General features: G+C 36.0%; 1 protein-coding gene across 4 annotated transcripts in view; it reads left to right on the plus strand.

The window, feature by feature from the left end:
• Positions 1-25,333, plus strand: part of sorbs2a (sorbin and SH3 domain containing 2a) — a 79,069-nt gene that overhangs the window by 17,853 nt on the left and 35,883 nt on the right. For 3 of the 4 annotated variants that reach the window (XM_073841870.1, XM_073841871.1, XM_073841873.1), the window contains exons 2-5: positions 12,272-12,327; positions 18,628-18,654; positions 20,542-20,666; positions 23,747-24,133. In XM_073841870.1, the coding sequence (XP_073697971.1) occupies positions 12,318-12,327; positions 18,628-18,654; positions 20,542-20,666; positions 23,747-24,133 (549 nt within the window). In that variant the 5' untranslated portion in view covers positions 12,272-12,317. The remainder of the gene's footprint in view (positions 1-12,271; positions 12,328-18,627; positions 18,655-20,541; positions 20,667-23,746; positions 24,134-25,333) is intronic. The other variant, XM_073841874.1, reaches the window with a different exon arrangement.

The raw sequence follows: 25,333 nt of genomic DNA on the forward strand, positions 1-25,333 counted from the left end.
CCAGCAGGACTTATTTCCAAAATAATTTTCTCGATTTGCTCTAACATTGTTTGTTTGATGATAGCTCAATTTTATTCAGTGAAATAAATCCTACCTGATCTCATGACAAAAACGCAGCTGTGGGAAATTTTTCGTAAGATAAGAAATATCGCCATATACGTTTCGTGATATATTTGATGTGAAATATCCACTGAGTGGCGCTAAAAGAGTGTTTTTTTTTTTCCTGGAACAGATGAACATATACATATATGGTGCATTTTATTGAGGTTTGTTTTGTACATGTCACAGCAGTTCTAACTTGAAATGTCCGTTAAGTGGCACTATAACTCTAATGTTCTGTGAAGTTTAAAATAATGTACCGATAAAATAATCTGCACTACACCAAAACCTACCCGATATTATGAACAAAAAGCAAATTGTAAAAACGCAAACATGCTGTTTTAACTAGGGATGCACCGGAAATGAAAATTCTTGGACAAAGCCGAAGCCAAAGCCGAACAAAATTACAGAAAACAACCCCCCCCCCCCCCATGTATTTTGCCAATTTTTTTCACGATTGCATAAATTAAATAGCCAGTATTTGCTTTTTACAGTTTTGTCTTGCTTTTCAAAGAAAAAAATCAATTACAAAACAACTATTTTAAAAATATTTATTCAACACTGAACATTTTTAACATTCTAGTAGACATTATAGCCTACCAACAAAGGACAATTTAACCTAAAATTAATTATTAAATGACTAATATTCTTTGGCCATTTTTAAGACCCCCTTCTTGAATCAGGCATTTGTTTTTAATGCACAAATAAATGCAGCCTTGCTGAGCAAAGGAGAATGTTATAATAAATGTAATAATAAAGCTGTTGTAATGATTGTTATCATTATTTTTGTCTTACTTTTTTATTGTATTTTAGAGAACAACAGTAAAATTACAATACTAACATTTATGAATGTTGACTTTTGACCCGCAAGAAGACCTCAGTGATACTTTTTGCTGACAGCAGCAGATTTATGAATGATTCTCATCACTCAGATTTCCCTCGTAACCAGCAACAACCACCCCTTTCTCTTCTCATGGAAGATATGCGATGCGATACTAAACAGTATCGTGCTGTCGGTGCTTGTAGTGATTTTTGTCTCTTTCTCTGACAGTTTTAAATGCTTCCACGCTGCCGACCTGTTTGCTGCATTAGTGCGCACCTCTGTTTGATTGTGTCACGTCATTGTTCGGCCTTTTTGATAATTTCGGTTGCCAAACATTCAGTGCATCCCTAGTTTTAAGTGTGTTTTTCGATCTCTCATTTTTCAGGTCTTTTATCGTGAGTCGTGTTTTTCACCTGATTTGTACTCAAGGATTCCACATCCTAACTCTAATTCTGCATCAGCAATTTTCTCAATTTGCTCTAACATTACTGTTTGTTTGATTATGGCTCGATTTTAGTACAATGAAATAAATCCTACCTGATCTTATGACGAAAACGTATCTGTGGGAACTTTTTCGCAAGAGGCGGAATACGTACTGCCATAAGTTTCGTGACATATTCAGTGTGAAATGTCCACTGAGAGGCGATGAAAAAGTGTTTCTTTTTCTTCCCTGGAACAGATACATATGGTTCTTTTTATGTGATGTTGGTTTTGTACATGTCACCGTAGTTCTGACTTAAAATGTCACTTGAGTGGTGCTATAACTCCAACGCTCCATGATGTTTTAAAATTGCGTACCATCTGAACTATACCTAAACCTACCCGATAGTATGGACAAAAGCGAATGTGACGTAAAAACGCAATCGCAAGCATGCCGCTTTAGCTTGTTTGATCTTGTTGATCTCTCATCTTTCAGCTCTTTCATCATAAGTCATGTTTTTGACAGGAAAAACTATTTCCATAGGTACGTTTTCGTCATGAGATCGAGTAGGATTTCTTTCATTGTGACTGAAATCGAGCCATCATCAAGCAAACAATAATATTAGAGCAAATCTAGAAAATTATCTTGGAAATAAGTCCTGCTGGCAGTGCTCCAGTAATGCCGATGGTGCGTTATTTTAAAACGTCATGAAGCATCAGCGTTATTGCGGCACTCAACGAACATTTCAAGTCAGAACTGTGGTGACGATACAAAACCAACATTACATAAAACGTATCTAATGTACGTTCATCTGTTCAAGTGAAGAACAACACTCTTTTAGCACCTCTTAGTAGACATTTTGCATCAAATATGTCACAAAACATGCATGATGCTACTTATTTCGCATTTAAGTTCCCACAGGTATGTTTTCACCACGAGGTCAGGTTGAATAGCCGACCCCAACCTTTAGTGTAAATGATACATAATGAAGCACTGTATAAAAGACTTTCTGATCAATGGTAAAAACATCCCACCACATTCTCATTCCATTTTAGTTTCCTTTAGCATTTAGCATTGTATTATTAGCATTTTGCATTGTGTTAAACACTGTTTTTGTATAAACTCAGTTCAAAACATGAGCTTGGTTTACTTGCTGTGTACTGTGCCAGACGCTTCACTGCACTAATAGGAAGTGGAATGTGGTTTGTGGCGTTACGGGTGAAGCCACTAATGAATCAGCGTCTCTGACAGAGGGAGGCAGAGAGTCTGTGGTTTGGGCAAGGACAGAGCAGGGACGTAGCAGGCAGGAGTGTAAAAGATCTACACAAAACTTTTAGACTCACACACAAATTCGTTTAGGCATCCAATAGAACCAGAGGTGTCAAGTAACGAAGTACAAATACTTCGTTACCTTACTTAAGTAGAAATTCTGGGTATCTATACTTTACTGGAGTAAATATTTTTCAGCCGACTTTTTACTTCTACTCCTTACATTTTCACGCAATTATCTGTACTTTCTACTCCTTACATTTTAAAAATAGACTCGTTACTCCTATTTCTTTTCGGCTTGTTTTCATTCATGTCATTGTTCAAAAAAAAAAACCTATCCAGATAAATCGCGCCATCCACATAGAGTGAATTTGGTTGTACGAACATATACCATTCTGAAACCCTATTGGTTTGTACGCGATCCATCACACCTGCACATGACACAAATCACGTCACACTCCAGCAGGGATGTACTGGTCATCGGGGAGAACCGGGACATTCCCGGTGGGTCGGTGGAGTAGTGGGCCGATCGCCGATGTGAGGCAGACCTCCCCCATATTAGGTGCTGTTTTAAATGACATTCGAAACTGCAAATAGCCCGAAAGCGTGAAGCGGCGGAATCAGTCACCCGCACAGCGCTGACAATTCCACCGCGATGTAAAGTGATAAACAGCGCAAGTGGCTTGACGCATTCAGATTTAACACAGAATTGTGTTAGGCAGTTGTGTGATATGAGAACATTAAAGGTTCTGTAAGATCTGCTGGGCTGCTGAAAACAGCTGCATGATGAGGTAACGTGATAAACGCCAATACATAATTACTGTCATTTTTTTATTAAAAATTTCATAGTTTATTATTATGAATTATTAAAAAAAAAACATAACCATTGTAATGTTTTCTTGTGACTATATCTTACTAATACTAGTCAGTTAATATCTGGATTTTAAGCAATAATTTCTTTCTTTTTAAATGCTAAGTTGTAATTCATTTTAATTGGAGTAAAATGTTAATTCAATAAGAGCCTGATTAAGGATAAATATCAGTGCCTTATATAAATAAGGTGTTCACTACAAATATTAAAGTTCTTAAAGGGACAGTTCACCCAAAAATAAAAATTGTCATTTACTCAACATCGTGTAATTTCAATTCTGTATGAACTACTTCTTTCTTCTGTGGAACATAAAGGTTGATATACTTTGAGAAATTCAAAAATTTTGTCTATAGAGTAGAAATCACGGGTCAACAAATATGTTTGATTACATTCTGCAAAATATATTTTGTGTTCTACAAAAGTAAGTCATATAGTTTTGCTATGTTTTATATTTTACAGAAATTATTAGCAATAAATGTCCCGCATTCTAGCTCAAAATCAATGCTTTACTGCATGCATTTCTATGTGACAAAAATGCATTATTAATTTGTTGCATTTGAATTCATTATCTGTCATTATTTGATTCTGTCCTGTTTTATTCATTCATTTATTTACTTCAATTAAAGGCCCTATAATCCAACAAAACTCATGGGGGAACTTGTGGGCTGGATTTGTCTATGGCCAAATTTTAACCCCAGTCCAGCCCTGAACTCCAGCAAGGATATAGCCAGTGTTCGGGTCGTTACTCAAAAAAGATTATTTCTTACTAGTTATTATTTTGCCACTACTAGCTTATTTATCAAACTGGTGCTTTCTCTTCATCCTCTGCAAATGAAGCTACAGTAGGCAGTTTGGTAGAAAGACATTTGAATAAATTAGCGTTTGCGATTGACAACGCTATTGACAATGTTGCGATAACAATACTTATAGGCAGCAACTAATCATCATATCTTCCGCTCCATGAAACTAATGTTAATGCAGTAGTGCACATTTATGGTTCTTTAATGTATTTGCATTGTAATAAAATGCGCTTATTTTCAATGGGCAAATATGCAGCTAAAACAGGTAGCCTAGTGCAGTGATTCTCAACTCCAGTCCTCGAGGCCCACTGCTCTGCACATTTTGTGTGTCTCCTTCATTTAACACACCTGATTTAGATCATCAGCTCATTAGGAGAAAGATCCATGAACTGAACTGAGTGTGTCAGATTCAGAAACATACAAAATGTGCAGAGCAGTGGGCCTTGAGGACTGGAGTTGAGAACCACTGGCCTAGTGCATCCCCAATTTTTCAACATTAACATTTTAATATAACATAGTCACTATGGCCTTTAGAAATGTTTTTTGGGGAAGTGGGGTAGTGCACAATAGGCCCCTGTGGCGCGGCCTAAGCTTTTGTCCTTAATGGCATTTTTTTCCTTACATTACTTTTACTTTTTTTACTTTAAGTAGTTTTGAAACCAGTACTTTTATACTTTTACTTGAGTAAAAAGCTTGAGTTGATACTTCAACTTCTACAAAAGTCTTTTTAAATCTTAGTATCTATACTTCTACTTGAGTAATGAATGTGAATACTTTTGACACCACTGAATAGAACACTAATGACAACTTTCATAGAACCCACACAGCCTCACCATCTCTCTAATGGCACAAACACACACGCATAACAATAGCTTCCTCCTCTCACTCCCACTAGCTTTAGATAGAATAAAGCTAATCAGGCTGAACATCAACATTCATTTTGTTGTTCCAGCTCAAGCTTGATGTTGTCCTCCCCTGTTTTGTAGATTCTATCATCATGTTATGTAGAGTTGATTTATTTAGCTGACTCGAATGCTCTGGCTCCTTTAAATCTGTCATGGCGGTTTAAAAATATTCCAAATCAAATTCTTTGGCCGACAATGGTGGTCTATTCAGAGTGATTTTACAATACAAACGCACATTCACTCGTACACACAGCAGATTCATAATATATCACTGACTTGACGGCTGTTATATATGGGATAAAAAATGACCTTATTATGCAGACATGTTCTCTGCCACTGGATCTGTCATATAAAGATGATTAATTGTGGCTGCTCATTAAAAGCCATTATTTACTGTACCTTTCAGGAAAATATCATCAATTGATGCCATGTTTGCTTAAGTACATAACAGTCCTGAAGCTGGTTCTGTTAAGAATGACAAGAATTTAATAGGTGCTGCCAAATACTCTTAAATAACAGCTACAGGCTTAATGGAATAATTCAATCAAAATGAATGCAAAACATGAATAATATTTCAGCTGATTTTGTCCATATGAAAGAATACAGAACAACATTGGATTCCATTGACTTAAATTCCAACAAACTATTCCTTTAATGGGAAGGCTGATGGATGGCTGTAGATGTATAAATAGCAAATAAATCTGTAGTGCTGTCAGATGTAAAGTATTTTCTGTCATGTGGTTCATATTAATGTTCTCATGGTTGTCGGAGTGCCTTTGAATCATCTGTCAGATCAGTTTCCTGCAGACACACTATATTTATGATCACAAACTGTTTTTGAGAAGCATGCAAGAACTTTATGATGGATTTCACGATTTGAGATGGCGTTTCCTCCCTTGTCTCATATTGCTGTAGTATTGCTTCCTATATTTTACTCCTTTACAAAATGAGACAGATCTCCAGGAAACTTATATAATGTAATTATACAGTTTTGACAACACTCCTTAATCTAACACTTCAGAATTAGACTGCATATAAACATACACCACCAAAAGTTTGGGGTCTATATGTAAAAAGGACTTATTCTGAGACTTTATATTGTTACAACAGATTTTTATTTTAAATAAATGCTCTTTTGAACTTTCTGTTCATCAAAGAATCAATGTATCATGATTTCCACAAAAATATTAAGCAGCACAACTGAATTGTAACTGTAATAAGAATTTGATGCTACCAAATCAGTGTATTGGAATGATTTCTGAAATACACTATATTGCCAAAAGTATTGGGACACCCCCTTCTACTGAACATGTTTGACTACTTTAGTCATTTCCATGAGTACAAATCTTAACGTTTAAGCATATAATGATATTGTAGGGAATTGTGTGATTCTGATTTTATAGCAGCAGTTTGGACAGGACCCTTTTCTGTTCTGTATAAGACAAGGTTAAAAAATAAATGATTGATTCAGTCAGTGTGGAAGAACTTGACTGGTCTGCAGAAGGCAAAGTCCTAATCCCAACTGAACACTTCTGGTGTGACTTTAAATGCAGACCTTGAGCCAAAAACTCATCACCAAACACCAATGACTACATACACTATATGGACAAAAGTATTGGGACACCCCTTCTTTAGAACAGAAAAAGGCACTTCCAAAACTGTGGCAACAAAGATGGAAACATAAATCATGTGTTTAAAAATGTTATTTCCATCTCTGTTGCAACAGTTTTGGAAGTGTCTAAAATGACTGTACCCATATGTTCAAGTCATTGGTGTTTGGTGATAAGTTTTTGGCTCAAGGTTTGCATTTGAAGTCACACCAGAGGTGTTCAATTGGGATTAGGACTTGGCTTTCTGCAGACCAGTCACGTTCTTTTACACTGACTGAATGAATCATTTCTTTTTTAACCTTGCATTATACTCAGGGGCATTGTCATGATAGAATAGAAAAGGGTCCTGTCCAAACTGTTGCTATAAAATTAGAACATTATGATTTGTACTCATAGAAATGACTAAAGTAGTCAAACCTGTTAATTAGAAGGGGTGTCCCAATACTTTTGGCAATATAGTGTCATTTGACTCAAATCTGAAAAATAAATTACATTTTAAAACAGAACACTAGTGTGTGTTTCATCATACAACTGTTGTGACTCCTCTGGTCTGCCCATTGAAACTCTACCCATGTACTGTCCTGTCACTGTATGCTGATCTATAGTGCCGACATTCCATAGGCAGTGTGAGTGTGTGTGAAACAGAGAATTTAAAGAGAGGGCAACTGTTTGCTACCACTAATGTCTGGTTAAAAATGTCTCAATTAACAGTCTGAAAGACCATATGTGTGCTAGAAAATGGCTAAGGATAACTTTGTAAGTGTCTAAGTCATTTCATGAAAACTGCAAGCAAACACTCAAAGCTACTGACAAAATCTGTACTGAGCTGCCTTCGGCTATTTGTGCCAAAAACTGAATATCTGAAAACACAAATATCTTCCAGCTGAGCCTTGTCAAACAATGGAGAATTACAGTATTCACGGTGAAGTGTATAGCCGTGGCAGCTAGTCCATTACATAACGGAAATGCCAGCTTAATTGCCTGTTAACACAAGCTGCAGATGGCATTGAATGTTTGTCACACTCAAGTGCACCCAGAGGGCTTTGCACTAATATTGCCAGTAACTAATCAGGTGCTCAAAGCTGCAGCTGTGGATCAGAATAAAATATTTTGAGATTGGATGTACAAGACTTGATTTTACCCATTGGGAATTAGATTGTAAAAAGGTTTAGTTATGTGTACCACAGTGAAGACAGATGGATAATGGGAAGGAGTTGAAAAATAAGGAAAATAATATAATTAGTAGGAGTGTAATGAGTCCATCTCAATATCTTTTCTGAGATTTCGCCTTGTTTCGGGTGTCAAACATACGGCCCACAAAGGTGTCCAATAAGGATGAGCATATGTACTCTAGTACTCGGATGTGACCCTGAGGACTGATCATAAAAACGATGATCGCCCTGACTTTAAAAATTATATCTATTTTATTTTTTTTCTGATTGGTTACCAGCACAATCTCAAATAAATTGATTTAACATTTGGTTAATTATTTTACCAAAATAAGAGGGATTATACAAAATGCATGTTAATTTTTATTTAGTACAGACCTGAATAAGATATTTCACATAAAAGACGTTTACATATAGTCCACAAGAGAAAATAATAGTTGAATTTATAAAAATGGCCCTTTTCAAAAGTTGACATACACTTGGTTCTTAATACTGTTTTGTTACCTGAATGATCCACCTCTGTGTTTTTTTGTTTAGTGATAGTTGTTTATGAGCTCCTTGTTTGTCTTGAACAGTTAAACTCTCTGCTGTTCTTCAGGAAAATTCTTCAGGTCCCACAAATTCTTTAGTTTTTCAACATTTTTGTGTACTTGAGTCTAGGGCTGTGCGATTAATTGAAATCGTATCGAAATCGCGATGTGAACATGCACGATTTCTAAATCGCCTTACAGCACGATTTTTTTGCACGCACTCGACTGATACTTTTCCTGCAGCATGCTACTTGAACCGATCACAACACAGCGCACCTAAACAGAGAGCAAGAACATGCCAACGTTCATACTTGAACCCAGAAATGGTCATGCTTGTTTTCTTAGCAGAAAGCAGATAGACTCTGCCAGTGTTCTAATTGTTTTTATGTGGGACACTGTGGTCTGGGTTGTTGTTTTTTCAAACACACGAACGCACATACGCACACATACTTACTTTTTGCCATAGATCTGTTCTAAAGACATTTTGTTACACCTTTACTAGGCAGGGCTCGAAACTGTGAACGTTTTGGTCGCATATGTTCCCAAAATTTAATCTGCGTGACCTGAAAATATATTTGGGAACATTCGTGCGAGTGCGAGAAACTGTTGTGGTCCGACTTGGTTTCATTTCTTTACAAAACTTTCGCTAGTCTAACTACTGCACAGACTGATGTGAGCTGATACAGTGACAGGTTCGCCATTCTCTCTTTCGATTGTGGAAAAATAAAAGGTCTCAACAAACCGCTTTTGAAGAAATATGATATATTTCGTGCTATAGCGTACATTCTGTCAGATACAATTCTGGCGCCTCCGTGTCCATATACGTTACTGTACAACGCGGCATTCATCCACATCAGATGATAACTCAGCGGCAGAGTTCCACTCACACAGGGGCGTAATTTTCACTGGGGACATGGTTTTCAAAATCATCCTGTTTGTGTCCTCTTATATTTCAAATGGTTTTGTTATAATAATCTCTTTTATTGTAGAATGCACGCTCAGCGCCTTTGAGAGTCTCGCAAGATCGTTAAAACAAAACCAAAAGTAAACAGCGGACGCGCATTCAAAAGCAATTTTAATATCCCGCGTTTGAGCGACTCCTCAATGCGCGCAAATTAGGCTACATAAAATATCTAGGCAGTTATTAGTATGTGGGCTATAAAAATATATTGTGCAGTTGTCTATAGTTCTGTATCATGCTTGAAAAATTCGGTCTCTATTTGCACTTTGAATATTGAAAGAGTAGCCTACTTTGATCATGTGCTTGTCAAACATCTGCAGTCAGAATCAGCCATGAAGAATTAAGATCAGTGCATTACTAAAAAGAAATTGGGTGCACCTACATTTATTTTTTTATTTTTTTTGGTGCTCCTAACTTTTTTTCACCTGCTAGGTGATTTTTTTCCCGTTTTAGAGACATGTTACAGGTCTTTGATAGAGATCTAATTGTTTTCCTTTAAAAAAATGTTTTAGATTCACACTGTAAAACATGTCTGTGTCAAAATCGTGATTAAAATCGAAATCGCAATACTGTTCAAGAAAATCGTGATAGGTTTCTTTTGTCCATATCGCACAGCCCTACTTGAGTCCTTTCCAACAATGACTGTATGGTTTTGAGATCCATCTTTTCACACTGGAGACAACAGAGGGACTGATATGCAACTATTACAGAAGGTTCAAACACTCACTGATGCTTCACAAGGAAACACGATGCATTAAGAGCCAGGGGTGTAAATTTTGGGTAGAATGAAGATGTGTACATTTTTTTATTTTGCCTAAATATCATATTTTTTCCATGTTTAGTGCTGCCCTTCAGAAGCTACAGAAGATACTTACAGGTTTCCCAGAAAACAAAATAAGTTAAATTTACCCTGATCCCCTAGTGCCTCAGTTGTTTTTAGTGTAAAAAGATGGATCTCAAAATCATACAGTCATTGTTGGAAAAGGTTCAAATACACAACAATACTGAAAAACCAAATAATTTGTAGGACCTGAAGGATTTTTCTGAAGAACAGCAGGTAGTTTAACTGTTCAGGACAAACAAGGGACTCATGAACAACTATCACTAAAATAAAAAAATAACACAGGTAACACAGTATTAGGACATCTTTTGAACAGGGTCATTATAAATTATTAAATTCAACTATTATTTTCTCTTGTGGATTATATGTAAACATATTTTATGTGAAATATCTTATTCAGGACAAAATACAAAATAAAAAACAACATGCATTTTGTATGAGCCCTCTTATTTTGATCAAATAATTAACATTTTGCAGATTCTGCAAAAGAAATTGTATGTAAACTTCTGACCTCAACTGTATATCTTGGTGAATTGGTGACAAATTTGTATCAATTTGTACAACTAAGCCTAACCCTCAATGGGGCGTAAAGAGATTATATATTAAAAAGTATGAATAGCGTTGAACAAATTACTGAGAATTCACCACAATTTTACCAAAACGTAAAATAGTGTGTTGGCAATAGCACTGCTTCATAGTAAAATAGTAAATTGGTACTGCACACAGCAGATGATCCCTAAATAGTGTGTGTTTTGCTTCCTTTTCTTGATGACCCAGAGACTCATTCTTTTTTAAGATGCTACACACTATTATTAGTGCTTTTAGTGTCTTTATTTTGGGCCCACCAAGTTAGGGAAGAACCTTCATGGCATTAGCTGGGTCACGCAGCATGTTACGAAAATCCTTCTAGAGTCTTCTTCTACTTTCTGCATTAGTTTCAATTGAAAGTTCATAGCCACTTATTGAACGTATTTGAAGTGCTTTAGGAAATTTGTGATCTGACGTCTTACGCTATAGGGTGTCTTGTCAGCTAAAGTACGTCTAACCAAGACTTCATATTAGTTTTCATTTAATATGTCATGTTAAATAGTTAATTGATTTTACTGTGGAATTCTGGGTCACATTAGGACCACAATGGTGGCATAGCTTAAGTTACAAAGACTCAAAATAGTGTTGACAGCGTTTTCTCTCCCTGAGTGTGGAACGTTTCTCTTGGCAAGTTATAAATCTGTCAGTGGCGATGGGACATCTGACAACTGGATCTTATTTTTATGTTTAAATGTTCTTTCACTTGCTCTCTCTATCTCTCTTTAATCCATTATGTCTGCTCCCTGTTAGTCTCAGTGAACAAGAGACACACGTTATCAGTTATCAACATAGTTTCTATCTGTTATTTAGTTAACATGTCTATTGGGCAACATTATTTAGTATTTATATGAGAAATCCTATGATTAAATTCCACCACACATTCCACACCTCACGCTTCATGTTTGCAAATCCTGATAGTGACGAGAGACTGAAATATGTGTGTAGTGCACTGTAAAATTAACACATCGCAGGCACATCGAGTGTATTCCTGGTGTCCAGACTGTCTGGTGTCAGCCAGAGTGTTACTACATGGACACACACACACACTGACGCCACAGTTTCTAGCTGTTGTCTGTCATGGATCCATATTAAGATCTATGTCTCCATTTGATACACAACAAACATGTTTAAAACAGAATATCCTCTATATCTGTCCCTCTGAATATAACCTGTACTAGTCATAGAACTGCTAAATAAAAATACACGGTCGCTAAACAGTTTGGGCACTTTAGCATGCAGTATTGGGCAATAAACAACAAGTCAGTGTATGCTAAATTAACTAAATTAGCTTGGTAATAAATAAGACATACTTTAAGCATCTATTTATGTAGATCAAAATGAATTGATTTTGAGATGATTAAAAATAGTTAAATGTGTTTTACAGGTGAAAGTGTCCTTCTTCAGAACACAGATCAGTGGAGATCTTCATCATGAATACAGGTACGTCTGTTATTAAAATACTTATGTAATTTATAGCCACAAGTGAACAAAACAATGCATTTATAATCACATTTTGTGTAAATGTTGTAACTTTGTGTTACTAAGTGTTACTCTTCGTTAGAGGTCGACCGATGTATCGGTTTTGCCGATTAATCGGCACCGATAGTTGATTGGCAGAACTATTGGTTATCGGCAAAAATCCTTGCCGATAGTTTTTCCGGGTTGCGTTCTTTGCTGAACCGGCTCATGCTCTGCTCCGCTGTCATAGAGTATGAGAGGTTAAGTCCAGCACCAATGCTTAATGTCAGGATTGTTACCATATATTTGCATTGATTTATTTCAAGCTGGTCATATTGTTAGCCAGCAAAGTTGCAGATTTAAAGACGTGACGTGAGAAAGCAAACTGTGTTAAATTGTTAAATTTTGTTAAATTTTGAAGTTTATTTGTTAACATTAATGAACTATGAAATAACTTTAATGATCAATATGTAATTAATATTAATATTTTTATTAATTTACAAAGTATGGTTTAGTATTTTTTATTTTTTTTTTAAATAGTAGAGCACTATTTTAGTTGCCTTTCAGTATCCATTTTCAAAAACTATCGGTTAATTAATCGGTATCGGCCAGTGTGGTCCAACCTAGCTATCGGTATCGGTAAAAAACAATATCGGTCGACCGCTACTCGTCGTAATTGCATTTTTACTAGTAAGAATTGAATTAGAGAGCTCTATAATTAAATTCTTACTAGTAACAATCATAATTAAAGAGCTCTCTAATTCAATTCTTACTAGTAACAATTCCAATTAAAGAGCTCTCTAATTCAAATCTTAGTAACAATTCCAATTAGAGAGCTCTACAAATACATTTTTAATACTCATATGTCTCCATTGACTTCCATTCATTTTTTTAATTACAGAGCTCTACAACATAATTTTTACTAGTAGGAATTTCAATTAGAGAGCTCTCTAAATCAATTTTTACAAGTTATAATGCCAATAACAGAGCTCTCTAATTCAGCTTTTACTAGTAACAATTGAATTATAGAGCTCTCTAAATAGAATTATTACTAGTAAAAATAGATTTAGAGAGCTCTCTAATTGGAATTGTTACTAGTAATAATTCAATTGTAGAGCTCTCTAATTCAAATTCTAACTAGTAAAAAATCTGTTGTAGAGCTCTGTAATTACAAATGAATGGGAGTCAATGGAGACATATGACTAGCAAAAATTAATTTGTAGAGCTCTCTAATTGGAATTGTTACTAGTAAGAATTGAATTAGATAGCTCTCTAATTGTAATTGTAACTAGCAAAAATTGATTTAGAGAGCTCTCTAATTGGCATTGGTAGTAGTAAAAACTGAATTATAGAGCTCTCTAATTGAATTGTTACTAGTAAAAATGCCATTACGACGAGTAACGCATAGTATATTTTAGGCTAAAACAGCTTGCCATAGACGTGCAGTATGTGCTTCTGGTTCATCCATTAAAATAGAAGGTCAAACTAACACATTGCATTGCAGGATATACTATAGGTATTACACACAGTAAGCTCTGTTACTACTCATTTTGAAAAATAAAATAATATTATTGGTCCAGAATCAGGCTTCACATTACTACATTACATATAAAATGTGTTCACATCATGCCTGGTTTGAATACAATGTCTTTGTAATCTGTCATTGTTCCCAGAATGCTCTGCAAATCAGCTACTGCACAAGTTGTATGCTGTTCTGTAAAGGACAGCCTGATCTCATGACAAAAATGTACCTGTGGGAACTTTTTTTCGCAAGATGCGAAATACACTGCAAAAAAAGGCTTGTCTTACTTAGTAACTTTTAGTATACTTAGTCTTTTTTAGTATTTTTGTCTTGATTCTAGTCAAAATATCTAAAAATTCTTAAATGGCATTTAGTAGATAAGCAAAATGACATAAGATATTTAGTCCTGTTTCCGGGGGGGAAACTAAATTAAGTAAATTTTGCTTAAAACAAATAAAATCATGTAATGTAGTATTTAATGTAGTATATAATGTAGATACTGTTTACTTTATTTAGTTTTTCCCCCCTGGAAACAAGACTAAATATCTTGCATCATATTGCTTATTTAGTAAATTAATCCCAATTTAAGAATTTTTAGATATTTTGACTAGAAACAAGACAAAAATACTAAAAAAGACAAGCCTTTTTTGCAGTGTACGTACTGCCATGTTCATTTTGTGACATATTTGATGTTAAATATTCACTGAGTGGCGCTAAAAGTGTTAAATTTTCTTCCCCCGGAACAGATGAACGAACATATAGTACGTTTTATGGGACGTATTTTTTTGTTATGTGTCACCGCAGTTTTTACTTGAAATGTCTATTGAGTGGCAGTATAACTCTAATGCTCCGTGACGTTTTTAAAATAACGTACCATCTGCACTACACCTGATAGTATGAACAAAAGTAAATGTGACATAAAAACGCAGTAATTTTTACAATTGTTTTTTCGATCTCTCATCTTTTAACTCTTTCATCGTGAGTCATGTTTTTCACAGGATTTGTACCCAAGGATTCCACATCCTAAGTCCATATCTGTGCCGGCTGAGCTACAGAGCAAGCTTGTTACTTTCCGAAAGCGAAACATAAGGAGCTCTTATCATAACTGTGTACAAAAACGATTACAAGTGCTCGCTGTTTTACCACCTCTAGTGTTCATTTCTGTTGGAAACTGCAGTGATAAGCACTTATTGGTACGTATTGCGCATCTTGCAAAAAAGTTCCTACAGGTTTTCGTTATGAGATTAGGTAGGTAAAGGAAAATTAATCTTAAATTGCAATAACACAATACCGTTCAAAAGTTAGGTTCAGGGTCAGTAAGAAGTCTCTTATGTGCCACAATTACATTTATTAAACCCAAAATAAGTAAAAAAAAAACCATGATATTTTATTTTAAAACAGTTTAAAATGTTTGCGCTGCTTAAAATTTTTGCAGAAACTGTGATCATTTTTTAATATAGACATTATAGTATGTCTTTACAGTCACTTTTGATCTATTTAATGCATCCTTGCTAAGAAAGAAAGAAAGAGAATCTAACGAACCACAAACTTTGAACAGTAATTTGCATCATTTAATTTATATTTTTTATTTTTTGCAATATCTTTTGGTGCAATAACATTGCAATGACAATGCATGTGCTTTGCTTTCTGTTTGTTTTGCATGTGTGCTTCCGCATGTGCGTGTGCAAACAAACATACTTCAGATAGCGGAGGACGTGCTTATAAAAGAGCATCCCTGTCGCTCACTCTCTGGCCTGTGAAGAGGGTCCAGAGCTCACCCAACCTGTACGCTGCTGCAGGTATCAGTGATAGAGCAGGGCTGTCTAATAGATACAGCTCTTTAAAATAGAAAATAGAGTTTTTAGAATGTTTAATCTTCTTTTGCTTACCGTTGTTTCATCTGCCTTAGTTATGTAAATGGGTTTTCTCCCTGGTGTTCTATTTGTGTGTGTTATGTGTGCTTGTTTTACATGTGTTCACTACATATGTTGTGTTCCATATTTGTCTATTTTTTCCTTTTCAAATCTTCTTAGTTCTTAGAGGCATTCGATTTATAATCTTCTATGTTGTAAATATATATGTTGAATTTTAAAGAAATAATTCAACCACCAATGAAAATTCTGTGATTATTTACCCCCTCTAAGTGTTGTTCTGTTTGTTAGAATTGTTACTTCAGGGCCAATTTCATATTGCCTCTTTAATATGTTTTCCATCTGTAAATGTATAACAGCTTTTAATTAAGCCTGTCAATTTACCATGTTAATTTCGAGTGATTATAGCTCAATAAAAAGTTAATGTTATTAATTGTGTGCCTTAACCCATATTTAAATGCAGAAATATGGAATTATCTAACAGAGAAATTCAAGAATAAAGTTAATTTGACTGAACTTTCTAAAGGAATGATTGCCCTAGATTAAATAAGAGCTTTTGACGACTGAAAAAAGGGACATAGAAAACATTTTCTAATTCCCATTGAATGTAATCTCATCAGCCTTCTGATTTGGAAAAAAAAAACTGCAGTCAGTCTGCAGTCAGCTGTATTGAATACCATGTGTTAAATGCTGTAGAGAGACTGTTCAGGTTTTAATTAAATCAATAAAACCATTTAACGTTTCAAAAAACACATTCAATGAGATTTTAATGTAAAAGGAAAAAGAGTAGCTGTCATTTTCTATGCTGATAGTTACAAGGATCCAGGCATTTTCACTGTTATATTCTGCTGCTTGAGTGAGTCTGCTGAAAAAGTGACATGCTGTCAAGACATGCCAGAGATATGACAACACGTCTTTAATTTTTGAAAAGCCGCTGGCCACAGACAGACATCCAAGCATGAATTCACAGATGCACTTTTGCACTCTTTTAATGCTGAATTGTTTAAGGCACAGACTGGTTTAAAGAAATACAACAGATGTCAGTTTAAATAGCAACATGGAGACCATGCCTTTCACTTGTAACGGCCCATACAATGCTGAAACATCTTGACAGTGTTTTGCAATACACAGGACCAGAATTAACTACTAAAAAATACATTTTTCAAAATGTAAGTTTCTGTTCTTCCACTATTCAAGTTTACTCATGCTGAAGTTTTAATCATCATTATGAGTGGAGTATGAAAGGCGTAGGTGTTTCAAACTCTGTGTGGTCTTAGCTGTCCCTCTTTCTCTGTGTTCAACAACAGCTTCTGCTCTGTAATCTTCTTGTTCTCTGTAATTCTGCATCCCTCTTTTCATTCCATATTGTGGCTGTCATGCACCTAGTTTTTGAGGGGGCATGAATGGCAGGACCGGTTAACATGGTGTAAATGATATAAGACATTACTAAAAAAAAAAAAAAAAAAATTATATATATATAATTTTTTTTTTTTACACACACATACACATTATATTTTTACACACACATACACATTATATTGCCAAAAGTATTCGCTCACCTGCCTTGACGCGCATATGAATTTAAGTGACATCCCATTCCTAATCCATAGGGTTTAATATGACGTCGGTCCACCCTTTGCAGCTATAACAGCTTCAACTCTTCTAGGAAGGCTGTCCACAAGGTTTAGGAGTGTGTTTATGGGTTAATTTTGACCATTCTTCCAGAAGCACATTTGTGAGGTCACACACTGATGTTGGACGAGAAGGCCTGGCTCTCAGTCTCCGCTCTAACTCATCCTAAAGGTGTTCTATCGGGTTGAGGTCAGGACTCTGTGCAGGCCAGTCAAGTTCATCCACACCACACTCTGTCATCCATGTCTATATGGACCTTGCTTTGTGCACTGGTGCACAGTCATGCTGGAAGAGGAAGGGGCCAGCGCCAAACTGTTCCCACAAAGTTGGGAGCATAGAATTGTCCAAAATGTCTTGGTATCCTGCAGCATTCAGTGTTCCTTTCACTGGAACTAAGGGGCCAAGCCCAGCTACTGAAAACAACCCCACACCATAATCCTCCCTCAACCAAACTTTACACTTGGCACAATGCAGTCAGACAAGTACCGTTCTACTAGAGTCTCTAGAGTCCAGTGGTGGCGTGCTTTACACCACTGCATCCGACGCTTTACATTGCACCTGGTGATGTTTGGCTTGGATGCAGCTGCTCGGCCATGGAAACCCATTCCATGAAGCTCTCTGTGTACTGTTCTTGAGCTAATCTGAAGGCCACATTAAGTTTGGAGGGCTGTAGCGATTGACTCTGCAGAAAATTGGCGACCTCTTCGCACTATGCACCTCAGCATCCGCTGACCCCGCTCCCTCAGTTTACGTGGCCGACCACTTCGTGGCTGAGTTGCTGTCATTCCCAAACGCATACAGCTGACAGTTGACTGTGGAATATTTAGGAGCGAGGAAATTTCATGACTGGACTTGTTGCACAGGTGGCATCCTATCACAGTTCCACGCTGGAATTCACTGAGCTCCTGAGAGTGACCCATTCTTTCACAAATGTTTGTAAAAACAGTCTGCATGCCTAGGTGCTTGATTTTATACACCTGTGGCCATGGAAGTGATTGGAACACCTGATTCTGATTATTTGGATGGGTGAGCGAATACTTTTGGCAATATAGTGTATATAACAAGAAGTAATAAAAAAAACTGAGCCATGTTTTCCCTTTATTTCAATAGGTATTTCACCCTTCTGCATGTTTTGTCTCGTTTGTCTCGTTTTTATGGTCATTCTGTGGTGTTATCATATTAACTGAATTTTTGAAGTCTCACTTATGTAAATGTTGCAATATTATGTCTGTATTAATACTTTTTTATTTTCCACAGGTAGTGATTCCCAGTCATCAGATTCAGGCAAGTGTTTGTTGGATGTGTACAGTATGTTTTGTCTGTTTTCATCAGTGTTTGCATATATATACATGTACACTATACAGTGGACAAATGAAATGTTTGGACACCTAAGAAACTATTTACTACTTAAAGGTCCACTGAAGTGCCTTGAAACACGCAGCGTTCTTCTATGTGGTGACGTTCTTTTAACTGAAACAAAAACATATCGCTAAGCCCCGCCCACTAATTTTGAACAGCCAATAGCGTTCCATTTATATCTGCTCGGGGCAGAGCCGTTGAGCTCGGTAAAGCCGCATTTGTAAGCTTATGACAGCCACAGACTAATAAATTACCCCACAGATTCAATATGAAACTCTTGCTAAAACGAAATAGTGATAATAATCATGCTGAGGCTGTGTAGTTTAACACATGCCGAGTCCGACCGCGCATATGAGCGCATATGATCTGCTCCGCGTCTCTGTGTAGGGGCGGGACACTACGGACTCTAGAGAGCATTTTATTGGACAGAACGTTTGATCTGAAACTGAAGTGCGCGGTGATATCATCAAAATCCTTGATTCATATTGGCGGAAGTGACGAGAGTGTAAGTTTTGAATGCCCATATCTTGTAAAAGCGAATTTTGTCACTGCTTTGAAACACACTAGCTTATAGATAATCTTAAAACTAATATATTCATACTAAAAGCCAAAAAACTTTAATTTTGATTTCAGGGGGACTTTAAATAAGTATTTTAGTGTTATGTAAACTATTTTATTTTTATACTTTTATTTTTCAATTGTTTCATTTTTTAATGACTTTTTTTCAAATTCATATTAGGAGATTTATTTATTTATTTATTTATTTATTTATTTATTTATTTATTTTAACAAATATTTATATTTAGCTACAATGCCATTCAAAAGTTTGTAAACAGTTCGATTTTTTTGTTTTTTTAAGAGTTATTTCTCCTCATTATAATAAACTTAGTTCATTTGATTAAAAATACAGAAAAAACAGTAACATTGTGAAATAATATTGGAATTTAAAATATTGATTTTCTATTTTAATATACTTAAAAATAGAATTTATTCTAGTGATGCAAAGCTGAATCTTTAGCATCATTACTCGGGTCCTTAGTGTCACATGATCCTTCAGAAATCATTCTAATACGCTGATTTATTATCAATGTTGGAAATAGTTGTGCTGCTTAATATTTCTTTGGAACCTGTGATACTTCTTTCAGGATTCTTTGACAAATAAAACATTAAAAAGCATTTATTTAAAATAGAAATGTTTTGTAACAATATACACTACAGTTCAAAGTTTGGGTTCAGTAATATATTTCTTTCTTTCTTTCTTTGAAAGAAATTAATAATTTTTTCCAGCAAGGATGTGTTAAATTGATACGTGATAGTAAAGACTTATATTGATAGAAAATATTTCTATTTTGAATAAATGCTGTTCTTTTTAACTTTTTATTAATCAAAGAATCCTAAAAAAGGATCACAGGTCCCCCAAAAAAATATTAAGCAGCACAACTTTGATAATAAACATCGATTTCCAACATTGATAATAAATTAGCATATGAGAATGATTTCTAATTGATCATGAGACACTGAAGACTGGAACAATAGCTGATGAAAATCCAGCTTTGCATCACAGAAATAAATTATATTTAAAAATCTATTAAAATAGAAAACTGATATTTTAAACTGCAATAATATTTCATAATATTACCGATTTTTCTGTATTTTTGATCACACAAATGGAACTTTGATGAGCATAAGATACTTTTTTAAAAACATTAAAAATCTCACTCATCCCAAACTTTTGAATGTTGAGTAATATATATATATATATATGTTTGTGTGTGTCTTGTTGGTATTTATTTATTGTTTATTTGTGTGTAGATGCCTGGCGTTCACGCAGTGTGTCTGAGGGGTTGAGGAATGGAGATGCCAGCAGCTCATCATTGACTTCTAAAGGCTTCCGCAGCGTTAGACCCAACCTACAGGATAAGAAATCTCCCACACCGGTACATATTCATTCATAATATTTTTGTTTAATAAGCTGTTATTGCATTCTTGCTTCTTGATCAGTTAAATTTTGTACAATATTCAGTTTTTCACAACAAAAATACTCTTCTTTCATGTTATGCTTCTTTCATTTTTCTTCACAACTGTGGATTATTATTGATCATGACTTTTCTAGAGGTGTTTAGACAAGTGTTCATATCAAGTGTGATTTTCTTCATCCCTAAAGCTGTTGAAATTACTTGAATTGAACTGACTTTATATATTTGAATTGACCTTTTCTCTGTCAGGTCCCCTTGCCGCCCCCTCGGAGAGAGAGCTATCACATGACCCCTAACCCCCCATCTTACAGTTCCCTTGCAATGCTGTCAAACACCTCCCTCTCTCCCCCACAGAGTGATGATGCCATTTCCTCAGGCTCTTACACCATCCAATCTAGCGCCACCTCCTCATACTCATACTCTAAGACCACCCGAACCTCCACTGGCACCTCTGGGGCCCCCCTCGAGGAGCCCCCCTTGTCCCAACAGGTTAATGCTAACAGTTTTATCACTCGGGTTCTGGGGAACAAATTGTCATCTTCAAAATTCTCAAGTGACCAATTGAATGCAGCACCTAACAAGACGAACATGATTAAAACTGACCCTAAATCTAAAACTAAGCCAAAAACTACATCCGTTCCCCCACCTCAAGACCCCACTGCTACTTCTGAAACACACGTAGCTTCTCTCTCCATCCAGTTAGCTCCTCGCAGTCCAGAACCCCAAGCAGAGACAATGTCAGGGCCTGAGAATAAATCCAGGACAAACACAGTGGACCCGGCTGACCTCACGCGAGCCCCTGTTGTACCACCAAGACCAGCAAGCAGTTTGGTGGTATTACTGTCATTTATTTACTTATACTACTGGTCAAAAGTTTGAAATAATTATGTTTTGAAATGTTTTCTCTTATGCTCACCAAGGCTGCATTTATTTGATTAAAAATGCAGTGGAAACTGTAATATTGTAAAGTATTATTACATATTTAAAATAACTCTTTTCATTTGGAATATATTTTAACATGAATTTTCAAAAGCCATTTCTCCAGTATGCGATGTCACATAATATCTCAGAAATCATTCTAATATTCTGATTTGTTGCTTAATTATTACTGGCATTAAATTATTAATAATGATTCCTATTATTATCAATGATTCTTATTTAAAACAATGATGTTTCTGCTGAATGTTAAAGGAGTAGTTCACTTTCAGAACAAAAATTTACAGATAATGTACTCACCCTTGTCATGCAAGATGTTCATGTCTTTCTTTCTTCAGTTGAAAAGAAATGGTGTTTTTTGAGGAAAACATTTCAGGATTTCTCTCCATATAATAGATATCTACTGTATCTAAAATAACCCATTGTTTTGCTAGATAAGACACTTCTTCCTTAGCTGGGATCATTTAGAGCCCTTTGAAGCTGTATTTTAGAAGTTCAAACTCGGGGGCACCATAGAAGTCCATAATATGGAGAGAAATCCTTAAGTGTTTTACTCAAAAAACATAATTTCCTTACGACTGCAGAAAGAAAGACACGGACATCTTGGATGACAATTGGGTGAGTACATTATCTGCAAATTTTTGTTCTAAAAGTGAACTACTCCTTTAAGGATTCTGTAACTAGACAATTCAAATGAACAGCATGGATTTGAAAAAGAAAGCTTTACACATTATATAAATGCCTTTACCGTCGCTTGTAATCAATTTAAAGGAGAAGTTCACTTCCAGAATAAAAATTTACAGATAATTTGCTCACCCCCTTGTCATCTAATATGTTCATGTCTTTCTTTCTTCAGTTATTCTTTCAATTCTTCAGAAATTATGTTTTTTGAGGAAAACATTTCAGGATTTCTCTCCATATAGTGGACTTCTATGGTGCAGCTGAGGTTGAACTTCCAAAATGCAGTTTAAATGCAGCTTCAAAGGGCTCTAAACGATTCCAGCCGAGAAAGAAGGGTCTTATCTAGCGAAACGACTGGCTATTTTTTTTTTTTTTAAATGGACAATTTATATGCTTTTTAACCTCAAATGCTCATCCTGTCTAGGTCTGCGTGAACTTTGTGTATTCCGGTTCAAGACAGTTAGGGTAGTTCGAAAAAATCTCATTTTCTCTTCCAACTTCAAAATCACCCTACATCGCTGTAGAAGTACCGATCCAGTGTTTACGAAGTGAATGTGCAAAGAAGAACAAACACTCTTTCGAAAAAAAAAAGCGATGTAGGATGATTTTGAAGTTGGAGAAGAAAATGAGATGGGAGTTTTTTTCGACCTACCCTAACTGTCACGACCCAAAATACACAGAGTTTACGCAAATTGCAAGTTTTTTTTAGAAAATATCAGATCGTTTCGCTGGATAAGACCATTCTTCCCTGGCTGGGATCATTTAGAGCCCTTTGAAGCTGCATTTAAACTGCATTTTGGAAGTTCAACCTCAGGGGCACCATAGAAGTCCACTATATGGAGAGAAATCCTAAGATGTTTTGCTCAAAAAAAAAACATAATTTCTTTACAACTGAAGAAAGAAAGACATGAACATCTTGGATGACAAGGGGGTGAGTAAATTATCTGTAAATGTTCGTTCTGGAAGTGTACATCTCCTTTAATGCATACTTGCTGAATAAAAGTTTTGTATATTATATAAAAATATATATCTATTTATATATATAATTTTCTTCACTTATCAAATAAGTGCAGTGTGAAATCTTAATTATTCCAAACTTTTGGGCATTTTTGGTATCCCTCTTTTTCATACTCACTGAGTGTAACCCATTTAGCACTCATTCACCTTCATCTGATGGAATAGAGTGAACGTTACACAGACGGCTTGATGAAAAAGCATGTTTGTGTTCTGCTAATTACTATTTTCTTTCATTTTTCCAGCCAAGTCCCTTTTATTCTTTTCCACAGATTCACCTGTTCTTCTGCACTCAACATGGTTCAATCCGCCTGTGCCGTATGTCACATCTTGCTCACCGGCTTTGCTTTATGTTCACTTTAAATTCTTATCTTCCTTTCCGTTTATTTCCTTCCACCTACCTCCATCAGCGTGAGTTTTCCCCTGTAAGAGGGAGCACCGAGCCGCTCTCTTCTGGACCGCCCTCCCCAGACCCATCAGCTCGCCGGTCACCATATAGTCGGGCCAGTCAGGATTCCCCTGACTTCCTGTCAGGGCTATTGCCCAAAGCCCTCTCGCCGACACCCTACGCCCCTCTGGAACGTTGTGGGCTAATGTCGGCCTCACCTGCCCCGTCACCAGTAACCGTGTCAGCGCTGAGTCACTATTCATCATCCACGGCTGGGCTGGAGGAGCTGCAGATCTGCGGCATGGACTCCTCCCCCGCGGCCACACCCACCCCATCCCCCACACTCAGCCACGTCTCAAATGCCCCTGATGAGCTTCCTACCGTCCCGTCAGCTGCCACAGGCACTAACGTAACTATCACGCTCAACTGGCGCACCTCACCTCAGTCTGGTGTCACGTTTGTTTGAATCTACTCGTGTTTGTATGTCCTCACTAGTCTTTCAGCACTGTTGAATGTCTAACTTTGAGTCACATGCTTTAATACGTCAGCTTACAGCAGGTGGCTACTTTGTCTTTTGTTTTATGCTTGATTTTCACTCTGTTCTGTGTATGCAGTATTTCATTGTGTTCTATGTATGTTGTTTCCCATTTAAAGTCAACATGCACACATAATGTAACATTTTAAAGGGGACATTGGATAAAAAATTCACTTTTACATGGTGTTTGCATATGATAAAAATCATTCACTTCTTTTTTTTAAACCCCAAAAAACCTAAACATTTTCAATTATCAAGACGTTTTGATTTTCTGAGCAGGATGATGTCATATTGCGTAAGCCCCGCCCACGACCGCTGACAGCTGTCCCCTATATTACCATATTTCCCCCTGCAACCAGTTGTACGCGGTCCGTCATTTTCTCTGCACTCAGGCAGCTGTAGCGACAGCGGTGTCTCAGCAATGCAGGTGTTTTGTAGTTGGATGTAAAAGTGAACATAAAAGTTTTTGTTTGCTGTCATTTCATGTAGACCCTAAAAACCATACCAACTTGTGGAAAATAGCATCCAGTGACCTCTTTAAAATGAAACAATGTAAAAACTGTGACCTGTGAAAAAGAATGTGACCTCATTTTATTCACTAAGAATTGAAAAGAGATACCATCATGGAGTCAGACTTAAATACAAGTTGAGGAAGAAGATAAAAAAAATATCATAGATACAGTTGAGGTCAAATGTTTACATACACCTTACAGAATCTCCAAAATGTAAATTATTTTACCAAAATATAAGTGATCATACAAAATGCATGTTATTTTTTATTTAGTACTGACCTGAAAAGATATTTCACATAAAAGATGTTTACATATATTCCACAACAGAAAATAATACTTAAATTTAAAAAAATTACCCTGTTCATAAGTTTACATACACTTGATTCCTAATATTGCATTGTTACCTGAATGATTCACTGCTGTTCTTTTTTTCTCTTCATGAGTCTCTTGTTTGTCCTTAACAGTTTCAGCATTTTTGTGTTTTTGAACCCTGTCCAACAATGACTGTATGCTCCAGAAGGAAAAAAATAAGCATCAGGAGCCAGGGGTATAAACTTTTGAA

This window comes from Garra rufa, chromosome 6, assembly GCF_049309525.1.
Source record: "Garra rufa chromosome 6, GarRuf1.0, whole genome shotgun sequence".
NCBI lineage: Eukaryota > Metazoa > Chordata > Actinopteri > Cypriniformes > Cyprinidae > Garra > Garra rufa.